This window comes from Piliocolobus tephrosceles, chromosome 13, assembly GCF_002776525.5.
Source record: "Piliocolobus tephrosceles isolate RC106 chromosome 13, ASM277652v3, whole genome shotgun sequence".
Classification (NCBI taxonomy): Eukaryota; Metazoa; Chordata; class Mammalia; order Primates; family Cercopithecidae; genus Piliocolobus; species Piliocolobus tephrosceles.
In genome coordinates this window covers 46135371-46147578 of record NC_045446.1, presented here as the reverse complement: position 1 = coordinate 46147578, position 12208 = coordinate 46135371, and the positions used below count along the sequence as shown (strand labels likewise).

The 12208-nt window shown below is 40.9% G+C and overlaps 1 protein-coding gene across 1 annotated transcript; it reads left to right on the top strand.

Moving 5' to 3' along the window:
• Positions 1 to 7669: 7669 nt before the first annotated feature.
• On the top strand, positions 7670 to 9101 carry LOC111555007 (mas-related G-protein coupled receptor member X4-like). Its single transcript, XM_023230758.2, has one exon. The coding sequence runs from the start codon at positions 8086 to 8088 to the stop codon at positions 9052 to 9054; it is 969 nt and encodes a 322-aa protein (XP_023086526.2). The 5' UTR covers positions 7670 to 8085; the 3' UTR covers positions 9055 to 9101.
• The last annotated feature ends 3107 nt before the right edge of the window (positions 9102 to 12208 follow it).

Here is a 12208-nt window from a genome sequence, read left to right as displayed (position 1 = left end):
AAGCAGGAAAAAAAGAAATAAAAACAATCAGAACAGAAGTAAATGAAACAAACAAACTAACAAACAACAAAAGAAAAATGAAACAAAAAGCTGGTTCTTTGAAAACATAAACAAAATTGATACACCATTAGCGAGATTAACCAAGAAAAGAACACAGAAGATTCAAATAAACTCAATTAGAAATGAAACAGGAGATATTACAACCAATACCACAGAAATACAAAAGATCCTTCAAGGCTATTGTGATCACCTTTATATGTGCAAACTGGAAAACCTAGAGGATATGCCTAAATACCTGGAAATATACAAACCACCTAGATTAAACTAGGAGGAATAGAAACTCTGAACAGACCCAAAAGAAGCAGTGAGATTGAAATAAAAATTAAAAAGACATTGCCAACAAAAAAGTACAGGAGCAGACGTATTCATAGCTGAATTTTATCAGATATCCAAAGAATTGGTACTACTGAAACTATTCCAAAATACAGAGAAAGAGGGAATCCTACCTAAAGCATTGTATGAAGCCAGGGTCACCTTAATACTAAAACCAGGAAAGGACGTAACAAAAAAGGAACTGCAGACCAGTATCCTTGATGAATATAGATTCAAAGATTCCCAACAAAATACTAGCTAACCCAATCCAACAGCATATCAAGAAGATAATCCACCATTGTCAAGTGCGTTACATACCAGGGATGCAGGGAGAGGTTAACATACACGAGGCAATAAATGTGATACATCACATAAACAGCATTAAAAACAAAAATCACATGATCATCTCAATAGAAGCTGTAAAAGCATTTGACAAAATTTAGCACCCTTTATTATTAAAACCTCCAGCAAAATTGTCACAGAAAGGACATACCTTAATGTAATTAAAACCATCTATGATAACCCCACAGCCAACATTATACTAAATGGGGAAAAGTTGAAAACATTCTCCCTGAGAACTGGAACAAGACAAGGATGCCCGCTTTCACCACTTCTATTCAGCATAGTACTGGAAGCTTTAGGCAGAGCAATCAGACAAGAGAAAGGAATCAAGATCATCCAAATCAATAAACAGGAAGTCAAACTGTCCCTGTTCACTGATGATATGATTATATACCTAGAAAACCCTAAAGACTCATCCAGAAAACTCCTAGAATTGATACATAAATTCAGTAAAGTTTCAAGATACAAATTCAATGTACACAAATCAGTAGCACTGCTATATACCAACAGTGACCAAGCTGAGAATCAAATCAAGAACTCAAACACTTTTACAAGAGCTGTAAAAAAAATACTTAGGAATATACTTACCCAATGAGGTGAAAGACCTCTACAAGGAAAACTACTAAACACTGCTGAAATCATAGGTGACACAAACAAATGGAAACACATCCCATGCTCATGGAAGGGTAGAATCAATATTGTGAAAATTACCGTACTGCCAAAAGCAATCTAAAAATTCAATGCAATTCCCACCAAAATATCATCATCATTCTTCTCAGAACTAGAAAAAAACAATTCTAAAATTAATATGGAAACAAATTTTAAAAACCCGCATAGCCAAAGCAAAACTTAGCAAAAAGAATAAATCTGGAGGCATCACACTACCCATCTTCAAACTGTACTACAAAGCTATAGTCACCAAAACAGCATGGCACCGGCATAAAACTAGGCACATAGACAAATGGAAAAGAAGAAAGAATCCAGAAATAAAGCCAAATACTTACAGCCAACTGATTTTTGACAAAGCTAACAAAAACATAAAGAGGGGAAAAGACACCCTTTTAACAAATGGTGCTGAGATAACTGGCAAACCACATGTAGAAGAATGAAACTGGACCCTCATCTCTCACCTTCTACAAAAATCAACTCCAGATGGATCAAAGACTTAAATCTAAGACCTAAAACAATAAAAATTCTGGAAGATAAAATCAGAAAAATGCTTCTAGACATTTGCGTAGGCAAAGACTTCATGGCCAAGAACCCAAAAGTAAATGCAACAAAAGCAAAACTGAATAGATGGGACTTAATTAAACTAGAAAGCTTTAACACAGGAAAAGCAAGTGTCAGCAGAGCAAACAGACAACCCACCGAGTGAGAGAAAATCTTCACAAACTAAGCATCTGACAAAGGACTAATATCCACCATCTACAAGGAACTCAAACAAATCAGCAAGAAGAAAGGAAACAATCCCATTAAAAAGTGGGCTGAAAGCACGAATAGACAATTCTGAAAAAAAGAGATGCAAATGGCCAACAAACATAGGAAAAAATGCTTAACATCATTAATAATCAGGGAAATGCAAATCAAAAACCATATTGCGACACCACCTTACTCCTGCAAGAATGGCCATAATTTAAAAATTTAAAAATAATAGATATTGGTGGGGATGTGGTGAAAAAGGAACACTTTTGGACTGCTGGTGGGAATGTAAACTAGCACAAGAACTATGGAAAATAGTGTGGAAATTTCTTAAAGAAGTAAAATGGATCTACCATTTCATCCAGCAATCACATTAAATATATAAAAATATATATTATATATATACACTATATATTTAATATATATATATTTATATACCATGGAATAGTACTCAGCCATAAAAAGGAATAAAATAATGGCATTCACAGCAAACTAGATGGAATTGGACACATTATTCCAACTGAGGTAACTCAGAAATGGAAAACAAAACATCATATGTTTTCACTTACAAGTGGGAGCTAAGCTGTGAGGATGTAAAGGCATAGAATAATATAAGGAACTATGGAGACTTGAGGGGAAGGATGGAAGAGGGACAAGGGATAAAAGACTACACATTGGGTATAGTGTACTCTGCTCAGGTGATAGGTGCACCAAAATCTCAGAAATTACCACTAAAGAACTTATCCATGTAAGCAAACACCACTGTTCCCCTAAAAGCCCGTTGAAATAAAAATAATAACAATAAATGATTTAACTTCACAGAACTTAAAAAAAGTTCAATGTTCAGAGTTGATAATAGTAAAAGAAGTTAGAATAAAATGTGCAGCAAGTGGTAGCCTCTGGACAATGGCATTCTAGACATTCACCTTGCATACACTTCTCTAGCATTTGGAAAGAAAGTATACACACGAATATATCAATACTATGATAAAGAAAACACCAAAACATGGTGTCAGGCCATTGTCAGCCTTGATGATCCCATGATCTACTTTTGTCTTTAGTTATAAAGCTTCATAATGAAAGTTCACATTGCTTAATGTGATACCTAGGCCCATAATTGATTTTCAAAATCAGGACAGCAATTACTTACAGGAAGTTGAACAAGATGGGATGTGATGGGAGAGGCTGATACGTATTGGATATGGGACAGAGGCCAAGAATCATCTCAGTTAGGATTTGTGCCTCAAATACCTCTGGCCTCTGATTTGTCGACAGTCCTCATAAAGGAAATAACGAGTTTGTCCAGCATCTTCATAAGCCTGGATTGCTAACCAGCTTTCATTTCAGCTCCTGTAGGCATCTCCTGAATTAAGCAACACAGAAAAGTCCTCTGAAGCCACTGAATCCCAGAAAGGCTCTCCACCTTTAGCACAAGAGGAGTCTTCACCACAGGACAAAAGAAGGAACCATAAGGGTAAGTACCAAGAACTGCCTTCTTCCATAGCCAGTTATGGTTTTTGCTATAAGATCATGTCTCTGTGCTTCCACCTTGGTGCTACATGCAGGGAGTCATGAGCTTGTTTCAGGAAAAGACAAGAGACATGAAGCTTCCTTTTGGAAACTGAGTGCTGCCAGCCCAAATTGTGTGAGTTCCAAATGGGGTCCCCCTTCTGATTTATCTCCCCATATCACCTCCTTCATTCCAATCACTCAATCTGCTCTCCTGGAGAGAATGCTGCCTCTTACATTCATTTAAGGAGCAAGGGGACATGACGACATTTCTTCCCAGAGTTGAACTGCTGTAGAGCCAGTTTTATTGTTTCACTTCCTTTTTAAATTTATTATTCTTTACCTATCTGGAAAGGACCAAGGGAGTTATAGACAGTCCCAACTGAAATAATTAAGGAGTGTTTCATGAGGAAAGTATTTACAAAGATGCACAGGGTTAAGGGAAAGAGACGAGTCATGGGTCAGCACCTTAAGCAGCAGTACATAGGGGAGCACTACTTCCTGCCGTAGGCTGAAAGGGACAGGGAAGGAGCAATTACCATTGTTGCCATAGCCATAGCTGTAGCCTTAGGGGTGGAAGAACATGAGCAGGCAGGTGGAGAAGCCCCGCATGGCCAACACACAACCACACAGGCTGATATGGTTTGGATCTGTGTCCCCACCCAAATCTCATACTGGTTATAATTCCCAATGTTTGAGGGAGGGCCTGGTGGGAGATGATTATTAGATCATAGGGATGGTTTCGCATGAATGTTTTAACACCATCCCCCCTCGGTACTGCTGTTGTGACAATGATGAGTTCTCACGAAATCTAATTGCTTAAACGCGTGTGGCACCTCCTCCCTCTTTCTTTTGCTCCTGCTCTCACCATGTGAGATGCCTCGCTTCCCCTTTGCCTTTCACCAGGATTGGAAGCTTCCTGAAGCCTCCCCTAAAGCGGAAGCTGCTATGCTTCCTGTACAGCCTGTAGAGCCATGAGCCAATTAAACCTGTTTTCTTCATAAATTTCTCAGTCTCAGGTATTTCTTTTTAGCAATGCAAGAAGGAATTCATACACAGACAGAGAGCCAGGAGGTGGAAATCCCAAGTCACTCTCCTGCTGTCTTCCAGTCTCCTGCTGGTATGCCCCAGTGTCTCAATTTCATCAGAAACCAGAAATAAAACGAATCCCACTGATGTGATACCTAGAAGCCACTCTCTTGGGATGTCAAACAGGATAAAGAATGGAAAGCAAATCTCATGGCAAATGAGACTATTCTTCTCACCTTCTTATATCCTCCTACTTCCTGAGGCTTTCTCTGCCTGAAGGTGATTGATTCCTGTCTCATTTCAGCTCCATCAGACTACTTTAACGTTTGGCATGTCTCGCTCTCCTGTCACTTTTATGCAGAAATGTTTGCATTTTTCAAAAATGCAGAAAATAAAATGTAATTTTAAAAAGAGAACATATTTATTTGTTTAGAATATAAGTTTGGCTGCTCTAAACAAGACATGAAGTAGAAATATCTTCAACAAGAAAGTATAATTGTGCCTCTGGGTCATTAGGTTCTGAATCTGCAGATTCAACAAACCACAGGTGGAAACTATTCCAAAAATAAGGGTATGGTTGAGTTGTGTATGTACTGAACAGGTATAAACTTGTTTTTCCTTGTCATTATTTCTGGAAAAACTACAATATGACAAGAATTTACATAGTATTTGCATTTTGTCATTATTCTAAATAACTAAAAACGATTTAACATATCTGGGAGAAAGTGCATAGGCTATATACAAATACCACATACAAGGAAATTGAGCATCTGCAGATTTTGGTGTGTGCTGAAGTTCTGGAAAAAGTCCCCTGTGAATACCCAGAAATGACTGTCTTTGAAATTTGAACTAGAAGCTCCAAGGCATCACACATCAGAATTCCAAAAATTGCTGCTCCCCAGTCCCTAGAGAGTTGCCCTCATCCTTGTGATCCTGCATGGCTTCCAGCTATATCAGCATTCCAGCCTTATGAAAAAGGACGAGAGGAAGGAGAGGCTTTGCTCCTTCTATTGATCCTGTGAGTGAGGAATTGCTTACATCCCTTTGTGATTCTTCCACTTAACAGCACCTGGCCATACGATGTGATTCAGCATCAAGGAAAGCTGGGATGTGGGTCCTTGTGCTGCTTTTACACTCTCAGAATTGTTATGTGACCAAAGAGGAAAATGAATGTTGGGGCAACCTAGCAGTCTCTTCACTCCTGATTGTCTCTGACTCTGTGCTCACATCAAGATTTTTCAGGAACTTCTCAGAAATAATGAATGATGGGCCAGAGAACAGAATTGGAACCTCATGCAGGGCTCCAGGGACCAGGGACTGGTACTGGACCTGCTCTTCCTGTTGTGAACACAGGAAAACCCTTTAATTCTCTAGGCCTTGGCTTCATCTTATGTTATATGAGGATAATACCATAGATGGTCTTTAAGGAACACATGCTAAATGTTGGTGATACTACAGGGAAAATGACAGGTATGACTTAGTCCTTATGGAGCTTCGGATTTCACGAGGAGGACAAACATCATACCACAAATATAGATGGAGAAACTCTTTAGTGCCCTGAGTGTGGATAACAGAGGTTCTCCTTTTCCTCCCATTTCCTATCTCGGCCAATCAGGGCTGTGCCAGCGTGTCCCTCTAAGAGAACTCATGATGGATGCATTCCCTCCTGATGTTTCTCTGTACTCCCAGCAAAGGGTGCATCTTCTGTCCACCAGGAGGCCTCCTGCCCCTGTGCATCCTTAGGATTCCAGAGCAAACGTGGCCTCTGATAGGCAAAAAGGAACTCCTAAATTTATTCCTAAATGGTGTTCACTCACCTCTATTTTGTTCCCTCTTTGAATTGCCTCTCATTCCCTATCTGGAGTTTGCTTAGGTCAGTTTTTTTTCAATCCACAATTTTGACTGCCAACTTGGATTTAACTTGAGAATCACTCCTCTGCTTTACTCCCTTTAACACGTATAATCGACACAGGATGGTGCTGGGTATAAATGGCTGCTCCAAGACTGGATTGTGAGTCAGCTCTGCTGGACTCAAATTCATACTATATAATATATAACCCCTGGGACAAATAATTCCCTTTCTTTATGCTCCAATTACATTATCTGCCATATGGGAATAATACCAATTCTTACCTCCTAGGCTCTTCAGGTGATTAAAAGAGACAATACCTTATAAACTCTCAATCAGCTACTGTTATTCTCCCAGATTAGACCTAATCCTCGTTCTCCAGTTGAAATCTGCATGAATATCTCTCTTTACACTCCAAGCCCTACACATCGCCTATTTCCCCTCATGGACGCCTCTCATACAAATGTTTGCATCAACAAAGAAATGCTACCAGAGATCTCCTGAAAGAGAGAATGAAATAGGTTTACATTATGTACACTCAGCAGAACATTTAGTAGTCCCCCATAGATATTTCCACACTTCAATTACCTCCGTCAGTTATACTTAGATCTCATCTGCACTTACTCTTTCCTCTGTTCTATTGCTGAGTAATTCAGATGAGACTCATACCCTACCCAAACACTGTGTACAAAAATGCTTCTAGGTGTTCAGCAAAGCCACACTGAGTCTTCATTTCAAAGGCACATCAGTTGTCAATTTCAGGTTTTGGGCACTCATCAATAATTCTTCTCAACATAGATAGAGCTGTCCACAAATAGAATTCGATGAATGAAATTTTCTTCATCCAGTTATACATTTGTGTTCTAATACCTTACATTGTGCTTTCATCTTTATTTTCCATTTCATCCAAATCTACCAGTACAATTAGGCTCCTCATGCATGCATTTCTTCATTGAAAGAATGTTTGTGAAGAGCACAGTGTGCTAGTCATGGAAATAGGCACTGTGAGTATAAAATGTAAAATGTGGTCCTGTCTGCAGTGACTAATACACTGAGTTATTTCTCACCCACCAGGCCCAGCCATTTTCACACTTATCCTATCGAAGATCACATTTTCCTCTCATTCATAAAGCATGGTCTTCTTTCCTGTCCATGGATGACCAGTCCTAGTCACGAGTGTGTCACAGCCACCTCTTTGTGTGTCTGACTTTCTCCATCTGAGGTAAAATATCAGGCCCATGATACAGTAATAATCGGGTCCACAACCCCAGCTGGATGAGTTGGGGGTGTTTTGATCCTAATGTTATTCCCATGTCAGTACAGAACTTGTGTGGCAGCAGAGAGAGGTCAGGCTTCAGAGTCAACAAGAACTGGATTTCAAACTGGATTTGAGGACCCCCACCTTTTGATAGGTGACTTATTCTCTGCGAGTCTCTGATCTCTCCTGTTTAAATGAGGACAGTGAAAATCCCACATGGCAGTGTGGTGGGGAAAATCAGAGACCACACAGCTGGTGATCACATCTGGTCTGTATTCCCAGGGGCACCAGACTGGGGTTTCTGAGCATGGATCCAACCACCCCAGCCCTGGGTACATCAGTGACACCAATCAATGGACGTGAGGAGACACCTTGCTACAAGCTGACCCTGAGCCTCACGGTGCTGACGTGCATCATTTCCCTTGTGGGGCTGACAGGAAACGCGGTTGTGCTCTGGCTCCTGGGCTTCCGCATGCGCAGGAACGCTGTCTCCACCTACATCCTCAACCTGGCCGCGGCAGACTTCCTCTTCCTCTGCGGCCACGTTATACGTTTTCTGTTAAGCCTCATCAATATCCCCCATACCACCCGCAGATTCCTCATTTGTGTGATGACCGTCCCCTACCTTACAGGCCTGAGCTTTCTGAGCGCCATCAGCACCGAGCGCTGCCTGTCCGTCCTGTGGCCCGTGTGGTACCGCTGCCGCCGCCCCACATACCTGTCAGCGGTCGTGTGCGTCCTGCTCTGGGCCCTGTCCCTGCTGCGGAGCATCCTGGAGTGGAGGTTCTGTGACTTTCCGTTTAGTGGTGCTGATTCTTGTTGGTGTGAAACATCAAATTTCATCACAATCGCATGGCTGACTTTTTTGTGTGTGGTTCTCTGTGTTTCCAGTCTGGTCCGGCTGGTCAGGATCCTCTGTGGATCCCGGAAGATGCTGCTGACCAGGCTGTACCTGACCATCCTGCTCACAGTGCTGGTCTTCCTCCTCTGCGGCCTGCCCTTCGGCATTCTGGGGTCCCTAAATTACATGATCCACAGGGATCTGGAAGTCTTATATTGTCACGTTTATCGGGTTTGCATGTTCCTGTCCTCTCTAAACAGCAGTGCCAACCCCATCATTTACTTCTTCGTGGGCTCCTTGAGACAGCGTCAAAATAGGCAGAATCTGAAGCTAGTTCTCCAGAGGGCTCTGCAGGACAAGACTGAGGTGGATGAAGGTGGAGGGCGGCTTCCTGAGGAAACCTTGGAGCTATCCGGAAGCCAAAGCAGGCAGTGAAAGAGCCTCTGCCCTGTCAGTCAGACGGGACTTTGAGAGCAACACTGCCCTGCCAACCTTGACAATTATATGCGTTTTCTTAGCGTTGTGCCTCAGAAATGTCTCAGTGGTAACTCAAGGTCTTCAAATAGTTGTTTATCTAACCTGACAGTTCCAGTGTTCACCCACGGAAAGCATTAGTCTGACAGTACAATGTTTAGATTCTCCTTGATGTTACCAACACATTTTCCCTGTTATCTTACACTGAATCCTTCCTACTGAACACTTTTTCTGCACTTTTCATTGTAATAAAAGGAGTTCCTGTCCAAAACCCTAAAACACTGTTTATACTTGTTTTCTACCTGATAGTAGCAAGAAGAAAGATTCCTTATTTATCTCTCAGATTATGTTTCCCTGAAAATCATGTTCCCTTCTATGACTAGAGGCATTACTGCAGTTGGAAACTCGATTCTGAATAAGTGAGTTCTGCTACCTCTAAATTCCATTGAATTCTCAGATATAAAGCAAAATAATGTCCTTAGAGAGAGATTCTCCCTTCATAAAAACAGTCTTAGAAATTGGTTTTATGAATAGCCCTCTCCTGTCATTTGTCCACACATGGTCACACCTTGGCCTTGGTTTCTAGTAAAGACAACCATGGCCCCTTCCCCTTGAGAACTGGTAAGTGCTTCTTTAGCTCTTCCTGGACTAACGGACCAGTGAGGTGCCTATAAATATACCCCACTAGTTCCATTTTGGCCACTGGAAACCTCAATATTGGTTTCAAACTGGAATTATCTTGGAAACCATTTATTATTCATTTACAGAGTCTTTAAGTTGTAGAATTCTTCATTCTTCCAGGTTTTGTACAAATTGTTCTGGGTGTAACTTTCAGTTAGTTTTATGGCTGTTAACATAAGAAGCAAAACTGAAAACATCTGACTTTTCCATGCTAATGTCAATTATAGTATCTGGATAATAACTTACAGTTGGTACGAAATTCTGATACATGGTACAAAATTCTAAGTTGTGACTTAGATGAACACAGAAACATTGTGCTAAGGAAAATATGCCAGATACCAAAGAACAATATTGTAAGATCAAATTCTACAAGGTATCCAAACTAGGGAATTCGTGAACACAGAAAATACATTAGGAGGATCCTGGTGCTGGATGATGGAGAGACTGTGTAGCCATTATTTAATGAGTACAGACTTTCTGTGCGGAATGATGAAAAGTTCTTAAAAGGGACAGTGGTAACGGTTACGACTTCTTGTGAATGTACTTAATGATATTGAATTGTACAATTAAAATGGTTAAAGTTGCAAAATGTATGTTGTGAACATTTTACCACAATTAAAAACATGTAATTATAAACATAGGATCAGTAAAATATTCAGGACTATGCTCCATCAGTGGTTATCCCTTCAACAGATAACTCAAGCAGACAGAAGAGACCACCAAGAGAAGATGTGACATCACAGCAGGCTGTGTGCTGCTCACAGACAGTGAGGCTGCCCCTCAGATTGACCCTCACTGAGGGGAGCTGACACATGCATTTTGAGTATGCAGGAGACAGTACAAAGCAGTTATGAAAGCAATGAAGAGGTCTATAGTTCTCCATTTGTCCAACCAAATTTACTGGTGACTCGTATCACATTGTTCACAATGTCGAACTCAGGTCCCCTGAGTCCAGATCCATTGCTCTTCCAGGACCAGCACTCTGCTGATGCTGAATCCTATCTGTCCACCCTCAATTTCCAAATGCCATAGTAGGACATAGCTGTAGGTGAGGCTTTCCTACGTGTCGGAGGAAGTGGGAAGGCAGCGTTTGCGGCCAATGCTCCAGGCAAGGAGCTTTAATGTGATGTCTTTAGTTCAGGCTGAGGGTTATTGAGAGAGCCCATTCTGGGAGTCTATGATATCAATTGTACAGTTCTGGATAAAGATGTTTATCATGAGGAATTCTGTAGAGAATTTTCACCTGGCAATTGAATTAAATAATGTTGGTTCTCACCTGGGCCACTGCTTACTTTGACGTTAGTGACTCTTTTTCTTTTGATGGAAGAAAATTTCAACTTTATGAAAACTTAGGTTCTGTCCCTGAAGACCATTCTGAACTCACTTGGCCTCACCCATTGCTCCACTACAGCACTTAAAACAGTATATTTCAATTGTTTGTCCTCACATCTTTCTCTTCAACCACACTCTGAGGTCTTTAAGAGCAGAGAACATGTCTTTGAATTTCTGGTGCAACAGACTAGGTGTGGAATTTAGAAGATGCTTGGTAACTATTTTTCTCAAGCAGCCCCCACCTGAAAATCACAGGTTTGTCCAGCATCTTGCAAAGGCTGGCTCAGTCACCAGGTCTCACTGGAACTCCTGCAGGTACCTCCCACACAACAGAGTGTCCTCTGCAGTTGGTTTTTCTGAGAATAGCTGTTCCCTTTCATTGCAGGTCTGCTCACTGCCTCTGGGAAGAAGAATGGAGGGGATGTGGGAGTCTGCTAGTGAAACGCTTTCTTTCCCAGGCCAATGGTATCATTTCCTCTCAGTTCCATGTCGAGGAAGAGCGTGCAGGACATCCAGGCATGTTCTCCAGAAAGAGAGAAATGATATAAAAGTCTCTAATGGCACTTCTTGGGAGCTGCCATTCATGACTATTTTTTAGGCATGAATTCAACAAACATTCAAACCTAATTCATCAAGCACTATGCTTATTCTGCATAAAAGCAGATACCTTTCAAATAAGTCTCTCACTAATACATTCCATTTCTATATCCAATCCTTTCCACTTCCTGAAGAAAATATATGGATTGATGCTGAGCAAATGCTGAGCCTTTGTGGTCATTCACTGATGCTCTAGTACACCTGGGCTCAAGGGCACTGAGCCATCAGCTTCACAAGAACCAATTGGATCTGTTTCCTGTCCTGCTTTTGACAATTAGGCTTGTCGATATAATTACCTAATTTATCAAAATACACCACAAATCAATGAAATACGAGTATGAAAGAAGAACTGCGATTTCCATACAAACTAATGTGAGTGCTTAAAGGGACAATAAAAGCAGGTTCCAAAATTGTTGTTAGTTTAATAGGTGTGAGTCTGCCAATTCTATCAGATTAAACAAAAATTAACAATATGGAACAATATCCTCAGTGAGAATGTTATGCA

Coding starts and splice junctions, on each gene's coding strand:
- LOC111555007 (XM_023230758.2), top strand. CDS start 8,086: ATGGATCCAACCACCCCAGCCCTGGGTACATCAGTGACACCAATCAAT.